Consider the following 19,236-nt stretch of genomic DNA (forward strand, 5'->3'; position numbering starts at 1 on the left):
AGTGGGTAGGCAAATCCCACAAACAAGAAGAGAATTGTGCCTTAGCCAGCAGGTGCACCTTGAATTCTACAAAGAAAGACTGGAGGGATGAAGACTACTTCGGAGGCTATTACATGGAAAAAGAGGAGGGATGAGTAATGAAGTTATTTTCAGGTACATTCAGCAGGAGTAAAGTATAAATACCTAGATGTCACTTAAATTCTCTGGAACCAGGTTTCCAGTACGCTCTTCATTAAAAGAAAACAGTGTGGCAGGAAGAGAGGACTTTGGGGGCTCAAATCCTAGTTCTTCAACTTTCTTACCCTGTACAGGGGTACATATAACACCTCAGGACCTCAGTTTCCTGATCGGCAAAGTGGGTATAATAATACCTACCGCGGGCACCTGGGTGGCTCAGGTCATAATCTGCTCAGCAGGGAGACTGCTCCCCCTCCCCCGGCCCCGCCCCCAGCCTGCCTCTCTGCTACTTGTGATCTCTGTCAAATAAATAAATAAAATCTTTTAAAAAATTAAAAAAAAATTTTTTAAAGATTTTATTTGACAGAGATCACAAGTAGGCAGAGGCACGCAGAGAGAGAGAGAGAGAGGAGGAAGCAGGCTCCCCGCTAAGCAGAGAGCCGGATGCAGAATTTGATCCCAGGACCCTGAGATCATGACCTGAGCTGAAGGCAGAGGCTTAACCCACTGAGCCACCCAGGCGCCCCTCAGGTGTTTTCTTTCCTTTTTTTTTTTTTTTTTTTTTTAAGATTTTATTTATTTAAAAATTTAAAAAAAATTTTTTTTTAAATCTACCAGCTAAGATTCTTGTAAGGGAGAAGTAAGTGGTATAATATATATCAAGCACTTGGCATACGGAATATGACACATATTCATTGTTCATTTCTTTCCTCGGTTTCCTTTTAGCTCTCAGTGGAGTTGGCATATGCGTACTTACCGGTTATGGGGCTGAAGAGACAAAAAATCACACAGCGTTTGTCTCCATACCGTACCATGAGAAAGCTCACAGTGGTGATCTGAGAGCACTACCAGTGTGTTTCAACTGTCAGAGAAAGGTTCCATTTTCACTGGGTTGAGTGAGAAGGAAGAACTTTTCCTGGACAAAAGCCCTGGTCCAAAGGGAGCGGGGCATCCATAAACTAGTCCCCTGCCTCTCTTGCTTCAACTCCTCGTCTGTAAAGTAGGGATGGTCCTCCTCGTCCACCTTATAGAAGTGTTTACGGGGTAGCGGGCTGTGAGAGCGCTTGCGAAGCTCACCGGCCGCTCAGGGAGCCCTGCCGTCTTTCCGGCTCCGTCCTCTCCCGTTGGGCTGCGAGCATCTCAGCGAGCGAGCCTGATGCTGCGCCCGGAACGTAGCACAGAGAGAGACACCTGCCTCGCTGTCGCTGTGGGGCAATGACGCTGAATTACGCTCCTTCCCAAGTCCGTGATCAACGCCAGGGTTACCGAGAGGACCCTAACTAAAGGGATCTTTCGCATGTGGAAGCTATGACTCCTCAATGTGCGGCAGAGCCCCAAGTTTTAACACATTCTCACTTTCTTACTCACACTATGCACTTCCCACCAGGAAGTCCTTCTTTTTTTACGTTCACTGATTGAAAACCTATCTGTTCTTATCCCTCCAGGGCGGCTTCTTCACGTTCGTTAATGATTGGCTGCAGATCGTCTTAAAGTGATTGGTTAAAGCATCTGCCCGTTATCTTTCCCAGGAGCCGGCGGGGGAAATGGGTGGTGGGGGAAGAGCGAGAGAGTGGCCTAAACTTGGCTATTTTATTGGCTCCGGTGGGGACGCACGGCGAGAGCGTGGGCTGTCCAAGTTTGTGACTGGCTTTTGTGTCCGTCAATCATGCTGCCGGAAACCAATTCTCTGGCCCCAACCGTGCCCGGTTGGCTGTTGGCGACGGGAGCCCGCCCCCCGCTCGGTTGCCGTGGTTGCAGGCCGGACCCGCCCGCTCGCCCGCTGACAGCGAGGCTTAGGGCGGAGGAAGCGGGTCGTTGGTCGGTCGGGAACGAGGCTCCGGCGGCCAGACCCGCGCAGAGCCGTTGCCATGGCAGCCGCCGCCGGGGGCGCGGACGAGGAGCCGCGCTCTGGTCGCTCGAGTTCGGAGGGCGAGTGCGCCGTGGCGCCGGAGCCGCTGACAGGCCCCGAGGGCCTCTTTTCCTTCGCGGACTTCGGGTCCGCGCTGGGCGGCGGCGCGAGCCTCCCGGGCCGGGCGTCCGGCGGGGCCCAGTCCCCGCTGCGCTACCTCCATGTCCTGTGGCAGCAGGACGCGGAGCCCCGCGATGAGCTGCGTTGTAAGATCCCCGCCGGCCGGCTGAGGCGCGCCGCCAGGCCCCACCGCCGGCTCGGGCCCACGGGCAAGGAGGTGCACGGTGAGGAGCGCGGCGGGAGGCGGGGCCCCGACCTCCCCCAACCCCTCGGGATTCGGTCCTCGGACGGCTGAGCTCCCGGCCCATGGCGACCCCTGAGTCTCCTTGTAGGAGCCATCAGGATGGAGAGCGGATAAGGACCGCGAATGTGAAAGAGACGGTCTTGAAGCACTTGGTCATTCCTGGATAGAAACTTTTCATGACTCCAGGCGTTTATCAGTAGATTAAAAAATAATAATAAATGGGGTACTGGCGAATACTTTTATTATCAGAGAGGGGAGGCCAGAGTCTGAAGCCAAGTTCCACTATCCTGTTTAAATGCACAGGCTGGGACTGGACTCCCCGACCTCGTTGAAGCCTTAGGCGAACCGTAGAACCTTTCAGCCTTCGTTTTCTCGTCTGTAGATGAGTACCATACAGGGATGTTGCCAGAGTTAAGTAAGGCAACGAATTCGTAGCGATTGTTCTGCTTTTGTTGTCCCAAACACTGTTGTGACATTTGTGATCTTTTTTTTAAAGATTTTATTTACTTATTTATTTGACAAAGAGAGAGATCACAAGTAGGCAGAGAGGTAGGGGGGGGGGGGAGAAGCAGGCTCCCTGCTGAGCAGAGAGCCCGATATGGGACTCGATCCCAGGACCCGGAGATCATTACCTGAGCCGAAGGCAGAGGCTTAACCCACTGAGCCACCCAGGTGCCCCCACTTATAATCATTTCTAATCCTCACAATAACTCATTGGGAGCCCCATACTGTTTCCATTATATAGAAGAGGAAACTGAGGCTGGGAGCGATTGCCCTGCTCCAGCTCACATAGCTAGTAAGTGGCTGTGATGGAATCAGAACCCACCCCTGCCAGACTCAAACTCCTGCTCTCGTGTGTCCACTGTATTTTTTTTTTTTTTTCAGATGATAAACCTGGGGCCCAGGACGTTAGTTCTCTTTGCTCAAGGTCGCTCAGCTACTATAAGTGGCAGAGCCAAGATCTGGCTCCAAAGGCCTTGAAGGATTTGCTACAGAATGTGGCTTTTTGCACTAGATCTGCCACATTTCCAGTCTTCCCTTGTACCCAGTGTTTCGCATCCTGGTGCCTTTCTTTCCCTTTAGATGCTGTCGTGGGTGAACTATGGCCTAACTAGGCAGTCACCCACTTCCAGCTTCGTCATGACTGTTTTATTTTGTTTTTAACTAGAACTCCTTTCCTCTCTTCACAGCTCTGAAGAGGCTGAGGGACTCAGCCAACGCCAATGATGTGGAAACAGGTGAGTGTGCAAAGCAGGTCTAGCTCTGTGGGTTGGTTAGGGAAAGCAAAATCCAGGCGACCCATCCCTGGGAAGAGAGTGCTTGAGTTCAGTATGCCCGCTCACCCCATGGGCTAGGCTCACTGTATATATTATGTAACTATGATCATCTCGCAAAAGATAAGTCTGGCGTGGATGCTTACTCTTTCCATGCCTCTCTGTCACCCGGAACTTCCTGATGTCATAGTGTTGATCACTCTGTGGGCTCCCTGCTGTTGGAACCATGTCTGCTTTTGTATCCCCGGCAGAGTAGGAGCTTTTTAGAACTTCCAGTTACTGGGAATGGACAGTCAGCTTTAGCTGTCAGCCAGGTCACCATCGGAACCAAGCCAACACCCTCAGCTGCTCAGCCGAGGCTTTGTGGTAGTTGGGTCAGTGGTTCTCAAACTTGTTTAGTTGACGGAACCTTGGAAAGGCATGGGAGGGGCTCCCAGCAGGACGCCACTCTGGTTTTTTGTTGTTGCTCCCCTGCATTCATTGCTGATAGGACAGTAGCGGCATCAGAGGTACAGGGACAAGTTCTAGGGGAAAGCTTGTAATTCTATCCACCTGTTAGTTTTCTAGGGCTGCTGCGACAAATTACCACAAACAGTGGTTTAAAACAACACGAATTTCTTTTCTTTTTAAAATTATTATTATTATTATTATTTTTAACAGCACAGATTGTTTTTTAAAGATTTCATTTATTTATTTGACAGTGAGAGAGAGAGATCACAAGTAGGCAAACAGGCAGACAGAGAGAGGGGGAAGCAGTCTCCCTGCTGAGGAGAGAGCCCAATTCGGGCCTCGATCCCAGGACCCTGAGATCACAATCCAAGCTGAAGGTAGAGGCTTAACCCAATGAGCCACCCACGCGCCCCCAGATTTTTTTTTTTTTTAAGATTTTATCTCTATTTGACAGAGAGAGAGAACGAGCACAAGCAAGGGGAATGGCAGGCAGAGGAAGAGGTAGAAGCAGGCTCCCCGCAGAGCAAGGAGCCTGATATGGGGCTTGATCCCAGGACCATGGGATCATGACCTGAACCAAAGGCAGACGCTCAACCAACTGACCCACCCAGGTGCCCCAACAACACAGATTTCTTAGCACATAATTCTGGAAGTCAGAAATCCAACACAGGTCTCACCATGCTGAAAGCAAGGTGTCAGCAATGCTGCATTTCTTTCTTAAAGCCGTAGGGGAGACTCTGTTTCCCTGACTTTTCCCATTTCTAGGAGCTGCCCACATTCCTTGGCTCATAGTCTTCTCCCTCCATCTTCAAAGTCAGCAACAGTGGATCGAGCCCTCACACTGCTGTCTTTCTGGTTCACACGGCAGGGAAAGGTGCTCTGATTTTAAGGACTCATGTGATTAGTTTGGGCCTGAATAATCCAGAATAATCTTTCTGTCTCAAGGCCCCTAATCTTACTCATATCTGCAAAGTCTTTTTTGCTGCATAAGGTAACATGTCCAATAAACTCTGAGGGTTTAGGGCCTGACATCTTGGCAGCCGTGAGCCTACCTACCTCGAGTGGATATCGTTCTGTTTTGGTGGTGGTGGTGCACTGCGGTCAACAGAGAAGATGTGAGCATTGCTTGAGAGCCGTGGGATCAGAGAGCCCATTTACAGCCAGTGTGGAGAGGAAGTCATTGACCTCAGGGAGCTGGGTGTTAGACTGTGGGCCTTAAAATGGTTCCTTTAGGGGTGCCTGGGTGGCTCAGTGGGTTAAAGCTCTGCCTTCGGCTCTGGTCATGATCTCGGGGTCCTGGAATTGAGCCCTGCATCGGGCTCTCTGCTCAGCAGGAAGCCTGCTTCCTCCTCTCTCTCTCTGCCTGCTCTCTTCCTACTTGTGCTCTCTCTCTGTGTCAAATAAATAAATAAAATCTTAAAAAAAAAAATGGTTCCTTTACCCCTGGCATCGCATGGTAAGCAGGCCTGGGAACTGGAGGGCTTTCCAGCTCTCTTCACTTTGGTCTCTTCTGTGAACTTTAATATTTTGGAATATTTGAGCAGCAACCTAGATAGTTTTTCAAGGAAAATTGATAAGTATTCTCCTTTGCATATCTCTAGTATGTGGCCGGAGAATATTTGAATTCTATTTCCCTTCCCCAGAAAGCCTAGTTCATCCTGAATCAGATACTCATGCGGTGGTTTCAGTGTCTTGACAGAAATGCCTTAGTGTTCCGGTCAGAGTCTCTAACACACCCACCCGTGTCCGCATCTAAGTGGCTCTCAGACTGACCAGGTTCTTGCAAGACTCTGATGGTGACCCCGGCTGTGGGGTTCGCCTGTCCTCTTTCTCTCTCATGGTTTGCATTTCCTTCTCCTTTCCTGCACGTTTGTTGGGTTTTTGGTGTAGCTGAGCAGTCATACTGGACACAGAATTGATGCCCTGCTGTTGTTAAGTCATAACCTATTTTCATATACATGAAAATTACATATATTTAAAATGTTTGGGAGATGAGGGAAATATGCAATAAAAACATCCATAATCATGGGGCGCCTGGGTGGCTCAGTGGGTTAAGCCGCTGCCTTCGGCTCAGGTCATGATCTCAGGGTGTTGGGATTGAGTCCCGCATCGGGCTTTCTGCTCAGCGGGGAGCCTGCTTCCCTCTGTCTCTCTCTGCCTGCCTCTCTGCCTACTTGTGATTTCTCTCTGTCAAATAAATTATGGATTTTTTTTTAAGATTTTATTTATTAATCAGCAGAGGAACAAATCTCCGTAAATATATTGCTGACTATCCTTCTAGTCCTTTTTCCTATGCAGAGAAATTTTCTTTATGGGCTTGCAGACTATGCCAGATACTCAATTTTATATCCCATGTGACTTCATAGTCTTTGTAACCATTCATTTTTTTCAAAAGGGAAATGTGTTTTTTTCCCCTATTGACAGAAAGAATACATGGCTGTATGATTTTTTTAAGCTTATAAGGTAAAAAGCAGGAATTACCTTATAATTCTATTGTCCAGGAATAGCCACAATTTGTTATAGAAGCCCACTGTGCCTTCAGAGGAACAAAGAAAGAATTATTTAGTTAGTCATATATTTGCATAGTGGTTTCTCTTTTGAGTTGGGGAGGGCAGAGGGAAAGGGGAGAGAGGGAATCTTTTTTTTTTTTTTTTTTAAACAAGAGAGAGAATCTTAAGCAGGTTCCATGCCCCACACAAAGCTCGATCTCATAACTCTGAGATCACAACCTGAGCTGAAATCAAGAGTCAGACACTTGACCAATTGAGCCCCAGTTTTTTTTTTTTTAATTTTATTTATTTATTTGACAGATAGAGATCACAAGTAGGCAGAGAGGCAGGCAGAGAGAGAGGGGGAAGCAGGCTTTCTGCTGAGCAGAGAGCCCCATGCGGGGCTCGATCCCAGCATCCTGGGATCATGAACTGAGCCAAAGGCAGAAGCTTAACCCACTGAGCCACCCAGGTGCCCCCAGTTTTTAATTTTTAAGAGAATTTCCCAGGTATGGGGTTATCACATCAAAAGGTATGCATATTTCGATGACTTCTGACAGATGCTGCCTCTAGTGCTTTCCAAGAAGACTGTAACTATACAAATCATAAAAGAGAACGGACTCTTTTAGTTTTGTCTGTTCTCTCTGGCTGGCTATCTTTTGGCCAATGTACCAGGCTGACCGGTACATTCTTTCTCTTCCACTCTCATAAACCTGTTTCTGCCACCTTTATTCATTTCTTCAGTCAACAGTGTTCATGGAGCTGAACAAGTCCGATCTTGATCGTGGGTATTAAGTAAGATAAACCAAAAAAAAAAAAATGTGCAATATAATTGGAGAAAAAGAATGTGAAGTGATACCATTTTTCTAAAACAAAACCCCCAGAAACACTGATGTATTTAGTTGGAGAGGCAGAAGTTCTGGAGCCAGAGAAGCCAGGGAAGCCTGGGTTTCTTTCCCAGTTTTGCTTCCTGGTAGCTGGGTGAGGGCACCTGGAGCACCTCCCAGAATGGGACACGATGCCTGGCTGGGTGGGCAAGGGGCTTAGCAGACAGGTGCCTGGTGCCAGGCTGGTGTTCAGCGTACTCCCCAATGTTCTAGAATGGCACAGCATGTTCACATTAGAGGAGCAGGGCAAACAGGGCCCTGAGGAGACGTGGGAGCCGGAGTGGCTATCTGAGCCTGAAGAGGAAGAGGAGGAAGAGATTCTGGGCTTCGGCTGGAGTCCTTGAGAGGTTTGCCAATGGAGACTAAACTGTTGGTTGCTCTAAAATGCTGTTTGGCAGCAATTTCTACATTTCAGCTGGACGTATGTGTGTGGCACATAATGGCTTATGGTTTGTAATGGCTCTGTGTTTTGCAAAGAGGCATTTTACATCCATTATTCTCATCAGAGCAGCTCTGGAAATTGGTGATTATTCCCATTTGCGGTGAATTGGGACCCAAATTCAGGCCTTCCGACTCCCAGCTCAGCTCCTTCTACAGCCCCGTGCTGTCAGCAATGTACTCCTTTTGTCGTTACTCAGCTTCGCCTAGGACTTAGTCCTTGCGGCTCCACGTCTGTGCCGGCCGCCCCGGAGGGCCACCTCCCGGGAGCGAAGGCAGCATTCCCCAGCAGCTCGGGCAGCTGTGTCCAGCTGGAATGGATGCGTATCCGAATGGATGTGAGGCCGGAGTCCGTGCTAGGGATTGCTGTGACTCTAGAATTCCTGACTCCGAGGGCCAAGATCCTTCTATGATGTTCTGTCTCTAGACACAGAGTTTGAGCTGCCAGAATCTGTGGTCCTCAGTCGTGCTTTCGGGAGAACAAGTCCCTTATCTTGGCATCTCCTGTGAGGCCGGCATCCAGGCGGGATGAGCTCTCCCCTGGCTTATCGATGCCCAGCCCAGAAGCACCCCAGAGCACCCTTCTTAGCTAACAACTGCCTCTCTGTCCCCCTGCCCCTCTGTCTTGGTGGTGTCAGTGCAGCAGCTTCTGGAAGATGGCGCTGATCCCTGTGCAGCTGACGACAAGGGCCGCACAGCTCTGCACTTCGCCTCCTGCAATGGCAACGACCAGATCGGTGAGTCCTGGGCACGGGGGCAGGGAAGGGGGCTGGCCAAGGAGCATCGCGGCGGGAGTGCTGGGGGAAGATCTGTCTACACCGCCAGGGTGGCCGCCAGTCCTTCAAGACATTCAGGCAGCATTTTCTCAGTGCCAGGTGTCCAGCAGGACAAACCTCTGTCCCCCTACAAAGTCCTTTTTGCGTGTGGTATAACTTATAAACAGTGACCTTTCTGTATGTGTGCGCTGATGTTACCGCCATCCGGATCAAGACAAAAGATAGTTTCAGGAGCACCCAGCCGGCTCAGTCAGTAGAGCATGAGACTTTTGGTCCCCAGGTCATGAGTTCAAGCCCCGTGTTGGGTGTAGGGCCTACTTTAAAAAAAAAAAAAAGAAGGAAAAAGAAAGAAAGAAGGAAAGAAAGAAAGAAAGAAAAGGAAAAGGAACGAAAGGAAAAGAAAAAAAGTAGTTTCACCCCCCAGCAGCCTACCTGATGCCCCTTCCAGTCCTTATCCCCGTGTAGGCCTTGCTCACCATAGATTGGTTTTCCTGGTTCTGAATTTCACGTAAGTGGACGCACAGAGCCTGCAGTCTTTGAATTCTCTTTCACTCAAACTTACATCCCTGAGACTCACCCCTGAATCTTGTTTGTATCCGGAGTTTCTCCTTTCTTACTGCTGGACGGCATTTCATCGTGTGATGTCCCACGGTGCACCCATTCTACTGTTGATGGATGTCTGTGTTGTTTCCAGGTTTGGGCTCGTATGAATACAGCTGCTGGGAACATTCTTGCACCTGTGACTTGGTGGATATAAGCATTTACTTGTGTGAGATGGTATTGCAGGTGTGGAGTTGCTGGCTCACCAGGGGACACGTAGATTTCGCTTTAGTACGTGCTTGCACAGTTTCCTCCGGTGGCTGTCCCAGTGTAGACTCCCACCAGCAATGTAAGAGTTCCACATTTTTCCCCAGCCTTGCTGACGCTTGGTATTGTGTCTTTTTTTTTTTTTTTAAGATTTTATTTATTTATTTGAGAGCGAGACAGTGAAAGAGAGCATGAGAGGGGAGAAGGTCAGAGGGGGAAGCAGGCTCTCCATGGAGCTGGGAGCCTGATGTGGGACTCGATCCCAGGACTCCGGGATCATGACCTGAGCCCAAGGCAGTTGCTTGACCAACTGAGCCACCGAGGAGCCCGGTATTATGTCTTTTTAATTTTAGCCATTCTGGTATGGTGGCATCTTATTGTGGTTTAATTGATGTTTTTCTGGTAGCAACAGATGTTAAACATGTATATATTGGCCATTTTTATAGTCCCTTGTGTACATATTGGCCATTTTTATATCTTCTTTTGTGAAGTTCCTGTTCATGTCTTTTGTCCGCGTTTTGTTTTCTTCTTCTTTTTTTTAAAGATTTTATTTACTTGACAGACAGAGATTACAAGTAGGCAGAGAGGCAGGCAGAGAGAAAGAGGGGGAAGCAGCCTCCCTGCTGAGCAGAGAGCCCGATGCGGGACTCGATCCTGAGATTCTGGGATCATGATTTGAGCTGAAGACAGAGGCTTTAACCCAGAGTCACCCAGGCACCCCTGCGTTTTATTTTCTTAAAGGTCTTATTTACTTCTTTACAGGAAGAGACACAACAAGAGAAGGAACACAAACAGGGAGAGTGGGAGAGGGAGAACAGGTTTCCCGTGGAGCAGAGAGCCCGATGCGGGCTCTGGGATCATGACCTGAGCAGAAGGCAGACGCTTAACAACTAAGCTATCCAGGCACCCCTTTTGTCTGTGTTTCAAAACAAGCTGCCTGGTTGTTGTTGTTGTTGTTTTAATTATTGATTTGTAGAAATTCTTTATATATTCTGGATAGAAGTCATTTATCGAATATAAATGACTTAACTTTTCTGATCTTGCCTTCTTGTTCTCTGAGTGGTGTCTTTTGATGAACCCAAGTTCTAAATTTTAATGAATCCAGTGCATCCATCTTTTCTTTTTTGTGGTTAGCATTTCTGTGACCTACTTAAGCAATCTTTACCTATCCTGAGGTCATGGAGATGGTCTTTTTTTTTTTAAGATTTTATTTATTTATTTGATAGAGATCACAAGTAGGCAGAGAGACAGGCAGAGAGAGGGGGGTGGGGGGGAAGCAGGCTCCCCACTGAGCAGAGAGCCCGATGCGGGCCTCAATCCCAGGACCCTGAGATCAAGACCTGAGCCGAAGGCAGAGGCTTTAACCCACTGAGCCACCCAGGCGCCCCCATGGAGATATAATCTTGTTTGTTTCTACAGGCTGGACTTAGAGCTTGCACATGTAGGTCTATGATACGACTCCCATGCGTTTCTGTACTCGGTGTGCAGCCCAGCCTGGCCGCATCATACGCGTTAGTCTACCTGCACGTCGGTTGCCGTAACTAATGGCCTGGGCGATGCCGCAGCCCACCCTGGAGGTGGCGTAGAGACTCGGGGAGGGGGATGATCAGCGTCAGCTGTTGGCCTAATTCCCGCTATGGCACTTGGCTGTGGAAAGAGCAGAAAGTGTCCTTGACAGCCTTTACCAGCAGCCACTGCTGTTGAAAGAACTTTCTTTAACCCTTAAAAGCCCCGTCCTTTCGCAGTCCTACATAGGCCCGGAAGGCTGTCCTGGAATCCTCAGTGCCCGGCCTTCAGGGTCCTATACATAAACCCTGTGAATGAGGGAGTAAGTGAGCAAGTGAATGGATGACTGAATGAAATGGACAAAACAAGGTAGAGAACCGTGTTGCGTTCAGTGTCCCACACTTTGAGGAAGCCTCTTTAGGTAGGTTCGGGGTGGGGGTTAGTATCCAGTCCATAAAAGTCCTCCAGGAACTCTTGGCGGGTTTTGCTGTTTCCAGTGCAGCTGCTCCTGGACCATGGGGCTGATCCCAACCAACGAGATGGGCTGGGGAACACGCCACTACACCTGGGTAAGTGCCTGGGAAGCCGCCAGCCCACCCTTCTGTGCAGTGCAGGTGGGCTGCTCTGCCGGGGAGCCTGGGGTCCTGCAAACTCCCAGCAGGATCTCCTGTCATCTGGGGAGAACCTGAGCCCACGGGGACTGCCCTGCCCCCATGCTCTGTCCCCTGACCTTCCCCTTCGGTCCCCAGGGGGCCATGCCCTGGGCACAGCTGCTTTAGCAACCTCGGGAGCTCAGCAGGGCTCTGCTAGGGAAGGTGAGACCTGCAGCCTGCAGCTGCCCCACACTATGGCTGGCCATGAGGTGGGTCCCGTCTCCCAGCCTCAGTCTCCCTAGCTGTACAGGGAGAGAGTTGGGCCCGCCCCATGGCGGCCTTGGGGATGCCATCTCTGGAGGTGTGACCTGGAGCGGGTACACTCGGGAGTCACGGTCCTCCTCCCTCTGGCGGGCACACTGGCCAATGCCCTGATGTTCGGGACGCTCATGGCGCTGTTCTTCTTCCTCAGCGGCCTGCACCAACCACGTCCCTGTCATCACTACCCTGCTACGAGGAGGTATGTGCTCCCTTCCCCTTTGCGCTCCTCCCCTGCTCTCAACCCCGTGTGCTGACCTCAGCCCGCTACTGCAGGAGCCCGCGTGGACGCCTTGGACCGAGCTGGTCGCACGCCCCTGCACCTGGCCAAGTCAAAGCTGAACATCCTTCAGGAAGGCCACTCCCAGTGCCTGGAGGCCGTGCGGCTGGAGGTGAAGCAGGTGAGTGTCCATCGTACCGAGCCAATGGCAGCAAACCGGCCCCATGCGGGGGCTGCCCGAACACAGACTCGCCAGCAAACAAGCCCGAGGCAGGGGCTGCCGGGAGCACAGACATGCCCATCTCCAACCCGAGGGCTCCCGGTTGCTTCACACTGACCTGATTTGGCGTCTGGGCCACCTAGCTAGAACCCGGGCAGCTCAGCCTCGCCCCTCGTTCCAGATCATCCAGATGCTGAGGGAGTACCTGGAGCGCCTGGGGCGGCACGAGCAGCGCGAACGGCTGGATGACCTCTGCACCCGCCTCCAGATGACGAGCACCAAAGAGCAGGTGAGCGCCAGTGGCCCGCCTGGGCCTGGGACCTGGCAGGAGCTCGGGGCCGGTCCTTCTCTCTGTGACACAGCCAGCCACTCATGCAGAGAGAGGCTGCGGCTGTGGGGTTGCAGCCCGCTGTGGACCCCAAAGCCTCTGTCCACCACCTATGAAGCTCCTCGTGCCCCATGGCTCTTCTTTCCGGGGCAGTCTGAGACCCTGGAGTCAAGGATCATCGGTCGGACCATTGGTCGGTTCCATAGTCCGTGGTGAAGCCGCCACGTGCCCTGGGAGGAAAGACCGCACCTACCCTCTGTGTCGGTGGCACGGGGTGGAGATCTGGAGGCCGGGACACCTGGGCCTGTTGTGGCACCTGTGACGGGGCGCTGGTTTTGTCCCACAGGTGGATGAAGTGACCGACCTCCTGGCCAGCTTCACATCCCTCAGCTTGCAGATGCAGAACATGGAGAAGAGGTAGCAAGAGAGGCCCCCCGCCGTCCCGCTCGGCTGCTGTCTGCCCCTGCCCGCACTGCTCTCTCAGTACCAAGAAAAAGCCCAATGCCTGGGACTTTGGAGCTGTACTTCTGTGGTGAGGCCCTCGCGCCCAGATGCTCCGGGCCACAGATGTTCTGGCCGACCACAGAGCCACTCCCAGCAACGGCCTGTACCATCTCCGTGGGCCGGGACCACAGCCCCCAGCTTCTTCCTCTGCTCCCGCAGCACTGCAGCCACTCAGGGCCGGCCCACGTGCACCGGCCCAGCCAGCCTCACCTATCTCGCGGCCTCCCCGGCCCCCTCAGCCAGCCCCAGACCCTTCTCTATGTCCTTTTCCCGGCCAGGGGCTTGTTGTGGCCAGCAGGGTGTAGGCTGAAGGCAGGCATCCTCGGGGGCATCTCAGCCAGCCCTGCACCCCTCACCAGCACTTAGATTGAGGCTTGTCACCTGCCTTTCAAGGAGACGTCGCAGTGAGTTTCTCCAGGTGGAACAGAGAGTTGCTGAAGCCAAGACCTTAGAAACAGCGTTAGGAAGGACCCTGCAGAACCCAAAGCAGAAAAGCCCCAGACTCTTTTGCCCAGTCGTTAAAATACCAGGAGGGAGGGAGAGCTGGGCCATTCTGAAGCCTAGCTGTAGGCTGAATAGTCCCCCCTCCCCCCGCCGCAGATGTCCGTGTTCTTACCCCAGGAACCTGTGAACATTATTGGGCAAAAGGGACTTTGCAGGTATAATTACATAAATGATCTGTGGACCAGGAGACTCTCCTGGATTACCCCGGGGGCTTCACATAATCACAGGCATCCTGAGGGGAGGAAAGCAGGAGGTCAGAGAGGAAGGAGGAGCTACAGCGGGAGGGGGTCAGAGCTGAGGACCGCAGGCACCCACGGAAGCTATAAGAGGCAAGGAAAGGGAGGTTCCCTTCAGAGCTTCCTGAGGGAACCAGCCTGGCTGACACTTTGACTTTAGCCCAGTGAGACTGATCTTAGAATTCTGACCGCCAGAACTGTAAGAATAAATATGTGTCGTTTTAAGCCACTAAGTCTGTGGACATTTGTTGCAGCAGTGATGGGAAACTGACATGCTCTGCGGAGGCACAGCTCACTGCGAAGGAGGCACCCTGCTCCCTGCTCGGCCAGGCCCTTGTTGTGCACAGTGGGCCTGCAGGGGTCCCGGGGCTGGGGGGGGGGGACTGGCATGGGTCCTGGTAGGCAGGGAGCGGGAGGGCAGAGCACCCCCGACCGGGCCCTCTCCAGGGCACTGACTACAGAGTACAGACAGACTCCCCAGGCCACTGTCCCCGTGCACCCTGGCCCAGCACCACGTGCCCGTGGAGCACACTGGAATCCTGGCTACTTTTCAGGGGGGACTTGCCCCCCAAAGCCCAGCCTCATCCGATCGGAGCTGAACCCATGGCTCCCAGCTGCTCCCCAGACCCTGAAAAGTGTCTCTGTAGGTATGGGACACAGGCTGGGAGCTGTCTTCCAGACTCAGAGGAGAAACCCCACCACTTCGGCAGTGTCCTGGGGAGGGAAAGTGTGGTGCTAGCGCCAAGACTGGGGCCAGAGGGCCAGAGGAAGTCAGGTTTCCACGGGGCCCAAGCCAAGTGAAGTGGCTGCCGGTCCACATGGAGGAGTGAGGGATAGAGCACTCGGTTGGGGCGGGGAAGCGGAGAGAAGCGAATGGGGGTAGGAGTGGGGCGTGGGGGAGGGGCGGGGAGCGGCCCTGCGCCAGTAAGTGGTGGGCTGAGGGAAGGGGTGAAGTGGAGGCGGAGGACTGAGGGGAGGAGCCACGAGGGGGAGGAGCTCCCGTGAGTTGCAGGGCGGAGAGAGGGGAGTGAGAGAGAGAAGTACAGGGGCAGGGCTGCTTTTCACTCAGTTCCTCTGCAGGGGCTCTGCTGGTGCCGGTACCGGACACAGGCCCCTTGGCCCGTGGCCCTGGGGGTGGGGCTGGGCAGAGGAAAGTCAGGGCAAAGGCGAAGCAGGGGTGGGAGGGAATGGACCTCAAAGGCGGTGGGCCCCTTCTCTTGTGGCCTGCTTCTCTGGACCTCCCGTAACCATATTCCTGGGACTGATCACCTGGGGAGAGGTGAAGCAGTTTCTCAACCTCAGGTCTCAGGGGTTCAATGAATGCACCCTCAGAGACGTATGATCCGCCTGAAGCCGTGCAGGACCTTGTGTGAAGAGTGTACACGTGTTTCTGACAAAAGTGACCATAGCTTTCACTCAGCAGGGTCTACGATCAGAAGTTAGGAACTCTTGCTACAGAGCTTTGGTAGCAGATAAGTAAGGTCAAGGACACTCTGGGGACCGCTTGGGTACTTCTGAGCTTGGGTACTTCTGAGATGGGTTATGCCCTTGAGCAGGCTGCTTTGCATGGACAGAGCTGAGAGGGTGGGGGCTGCTGGGACTTTGTGAAATTGCCCTGAGATAACTGCAGCTGTTTCTAGAACAGTCTGACACAGAGACTCACTGGCTAACTCCCAACAAGTCCGTGGCCTGGACCAAGCCAGCCCCACCTGGAAAGCAGGACACATCCCTGCAACACCCTCTATCCCATGGTGCCACCCAGTCCTGGCCCCTGGAACCACATCACCATGAGAATGGCCACTGGGACAAGGGAAGGAGTTACTGCCCACTCTCCCCCCAACCCCAGCCGTATAAGCCATTCATCGAATGCTTGCCAGACAGCCAGGCAGCCAGCCAATCCGTCTTACCCCATTTCCAGCCAGGAAATGCCTGCCACCCCAAATCTGTCTGGACAGCCAGCCCATTAAAGTCTGCTCCAGACACTGGAGTGAGTCAAAAAGCACACAAGTGGGCCCTAAGCTGGCTGAGCTGGGCGGGGGCAGGACGGAGAACTCCTCGAGGTCACCCATAGAGGGGCTAATTCTGTTCCTAGCTGTTCTGGGAGTTACTGAATTGGGGGGGCTGTGTAGGGAGCAGGAGAAGGGGAGGATATGGGGCTGGCGGGAAGAAGAAGAAATCCACCTCCATTGATTTCACCTTCTGGTCAGGGTCCTTTGTTTTAGATCTCACGTTTCAGGGTTACAAACACTTACGGGACACCAGCTATGCCCTTGGTGGGAGTGTGGCCATGAACAGAAGGACACAGTCCCTGGCAAACAGTGGGGAGTGCTTACAGGAGAATAGCCACAGGTTCTCACAACCAACCTTACAGACCACTAGGCTCACTGCTGCTTTTGATAGCAGAGAAAATGCAGGTTTGCCACGGTGACCCGGCTGGGCAGCTGGGCTGGTGCCTGGGTCCACCCCCAAACTCATGCTGTTCCCACCATGCCTGATGTTAGAGCCTTCTCAGAAGCAGGGTTTCCCAAAACAGAGGGGGATCACGTTTGCTGAGTTCCTACTAGGTGCCAGCAGGCCCTTTCTCAAGTCCTTTGCTTCAGTGCTTGGGATAAAATGTTAGGTCGCCAACATACTTCGCTGCTATTTTATGGATACAGAAAATTGAGGCTCAGAGAGGGAAAGGAACTTGCTTGAGGTCAGAGAGCTGGTGTGTGGGGCCCAGCCCAGGGCTGACATGATCTCTGCCAAGGTTTCCAAAGTGCCAGTGGTCACCAGTGTCCCCTGGGGCACAGTTGGTAGGAAGTGCTGGACCTTACTGAGTGAACATCTCTGTTCCCATGAGGGGAGGGTCAGGTCCTTTACTTGCCAAGCACATGACACCACGGTCTTGGTGGACAAAGCAGGCACCTGGTCACTAGAGGTCAGAGAAAGAGGACAGTCTGAGTTGGCGAGGCTGGAGGGGCCCTTGATGATCTCGGGGGTTGCCTCCACTATCACACGGCTGGGGTTGGGGGGAGAGTGGACAGTAACTCCTTCCCTTGTCCCAGTGGCCATTCTCATGGTGATGTGGTTCCAGGGGCCAGGGTGGTGGGAGAACTGGGCAGGTGGAGGGAACAGTGTGAGCCAGGCCTGGAGGCTGGAGGACAGGCAGAAGCTGGTTGTGGGTCCCGGAGACCGTGGAAACTGCTGGGCCCAGGAGGGTGAGAGGCTGGCCAGAGAGAGAGGAGGGACGAGGCTACAGATGTCCTGAGATCTGAAGATTTGCCCTGGTGGCAGAAGCCATGTCCACCTCCACACTAGAGGTCATGTGCATTCTTACCCAGAGCAGGCACCATGAGCTCCTGGGAAAAGTCATTACCTCTACCAGTGCTTCCTGCTTCCCAGACCGCTTCAGATGCTGAGCCCAAGGCTGGCTTAGAGGGGATCGGGAAGCTGGTCTGATGCCCGGGCGATCCCAACCAAGTCCCTGGCTCTGCCCAGTTCTGGGTCCCAAAGGGAACTACAACCCTGCCTCTCCAGGGCTGGCCCTTAAGCCGACACAGGGGCCTCCGAGCATCTGGGAGATATGATCAGCTCACTTTCCACATAAGGAACCAGGCTGAGGGAAGCAAGAGTCCTTCCCAAAGCCCCAGCCAAGGGACCAGAATGCTTGTCCCTGTGACTAGTCCATGCCAGCCTGGTGACTTTACCCCACTTTGAAAGCCTGGGAGGGTGGCACGTGTCACTGCAGGACTTGGCTGTCGGCTCACCCCGAGGGGCAGAAGTGGGTAAGTCATGCCTCTTGGGCTGGATTGTGAGGGCTTTGGTGGAGACCAGACTGGAGACATTGCTGGCAATGTCACAAACACGTGGCAGTGGCCGGGGAGCCACCCAGGGTGGTTTGCCTCCAATGGGACCTGGCTCTGACAGCTCAATTCTGCAAGCCCCCGAGGCACAGAGAGCTCAGGGACATGAGCTGCAGGAACCGGGGTTCAAATTTGACTCCCCAGGTGTCCTGACCTCTGCACTCTGCCACCAACCACTCTGTCAACCCTGCACGTCCACCCATCAGACACTCAGGCCAGCACCCTCCCCCGCATCCCAGGAACTCTGAGCTCGTGACCTGCACACTGCCCCATCTCCCGCTCCTGGATCATCCCTGCACAGAGCCTAAGCCACCACGTGGCATCAAGCAGATGCCTCAGTAAATCAGAGTGTTGTCCACTTAAGCCAGAAGCCATGCCCCCCTGCCTCCCGCCCATGCACAGCTTGTTCCTCTGGCCTCGTGCCTTCTTGGATCTGGCTGGCAGCTCACAAATGAGCCCTGAGTCAGGCCCAAGGAACTGGTGTTCATTAGCAGGAAGTCTCGGGGTGGTTAATTGGTATTTTCATCCCCAGGTACACACCTCGAAGTTGATGGATGATGCCGTTCCTGCCAGCCTGAAGCAGGGTGAGGGGCTGAGCCGCTGTGCCTGGGCCCTGCCCTCGCTCACCCTGCCCAGGACTGAGTGTCGGCCCCGGCTACGGCTGTTACACAGGGTGGTGAGTTGGGTCGGGGGGGGGTCACCTTTGCACCTTCAACTTCCTCCCTCCGCTTCAACCAACTCCTTCCTGCCTCTTCTCCCTAAAGACCGTGGAACAGAGATCAGACAGACCTGAAGTAGACCCAGCTCTGTGATCTTGGGCAAGTTACTTAATCTCTCGGGGCCTCCGTTTCTCCATCTCCAAGTTCTAAAGCAGAGGAGACACATTCCAGGGCGAAGCACAAGGCCTGAGTGTAGCAGGTGCCCTGTGGACACCCCCCCACTGTGCCCCCCAGACCCCTCAGTCTCAGCATGTTCCCCCTAAACATGTACCCCCATTATTCCGCCCATCACCCCCAGTAACCCAGGCCAGAAGTCTGGAATGTCAGCTGGGACACCCCCCCAACATTTAGTCACCAAGCTCCAACGAGTGTACCTTGTAAGTCATCGTCCCGTCTACCCTCACATCCCCACCATCAACATCTTAGATATCTCCCACCAGCCTCCTAACTGGTGTCCCGTCCCTGCCCCCATCTCATTCTGCCCTCCTCCCCAGGAAAGCCTGCCTGGCAACCAGAAAGTTCCCTAAAGGGGAATTCTCTTTACTCTTCGGTTTACCACCTTTCAGTGGCTCCCTGTTGCCCTCAGGACAATTTACAGCCTCAATTTCAAAGAGGACTGACAGAAGCCTTTGAGACTGTCCCCACCTCACTTCCTGCTGGGGCCCCTCTGTACCTGTGGCTGTGCCCGACTCCAGGTGGCCTGTGCCCGCCCATGTTCTTCCATCGTTCCCT

General features: G+C 53.1%; 1 protein-coding gene across 2 annotated transcripts; it reads left to right on the plus strand.

Moving 5' to 3' along the window:
* The first annotated feature begins 1,911 nt into the window (after nucleotides 1-1,911).
* On the plus strand, nucleotides 1,912-14,173 carry ANKRD54 (ankyrin repeat domain 54). Of its 2 annotated transcripts, none has more exons than XM_004743200.3 (8): nucleotides 1,912-2,370; nucleotides 3,581-3,628; nucleotides 8,567-8,665; nucleotides 11,515-11,586; nucleotides 12,083-12,130; nucleotides 12,205-12,329; nucleotides 12,550-12,657; nucleotides 13,043-14,173. In XM_004743200.3, exons 1-8 carry the CDS (start codon nucleotides 2,046-2,048, stop codon nucleotides 13,115-13,117), a joined length of 900 nt encoding a protein of 299 aa, XP_004743257.1. In that variant the 5' UTR covers nucleotides 1,912-2,045; the 3' UTR covers nucleotides 13,118-14,173. The 2 variants fall into 2 exon arrangements, with proteins under 2 accessions (XP_004743257.1, XP_044939825.1); XM_045083890.1 differs by having other exon boundaries at nucleotides 2,232-2,370; nucleotides 8,572-8,665.
* Nucleotides 14,174-19,236: the final 5,063 nt, after the last annotated feature.

Source organism: Mustela putorius, unplaced genomic scaffold (genome assembly GCF_011764305.1).
Source record: "Mustela putorius furo isolate JIRA1106 unplaced genomic scaffold, ASM1176430v1.1 tig00000738_pilon_pilon_pilon, whole genome shotgun sequence".
Classification (NCBI taxonomy): domain Eukaryota; kingdom Metazoa; phylum Chordata; class Mammalia; order Carnivora; family Mustelidae; genus Mustela; species Mustela putorius.

Coding starts and splice junctions, on each gene's coding strand:
- ANKRD54 (XM_004743200.3), top strand. CDS start 2,046: ATGGCAGCCGCCGCCGGGGGCGCGGACGAGGAGCCGCGCTCTGGTCGC. Junction 2,371..3,580: donor CACGGGCAAGGAGGTGCACG/GTGAGGAGCGCG, acceptor CTCTCTTCACAG/CTCTGAAGAGGCTGAGGGAC. Junction 12,131..12,204: donor CACTACCCTGCTACGAGGAG/GTATGTGCTCCC, acceptor CCGCTACTGCAG/GAGCCCGCGTGGACGCCTTG.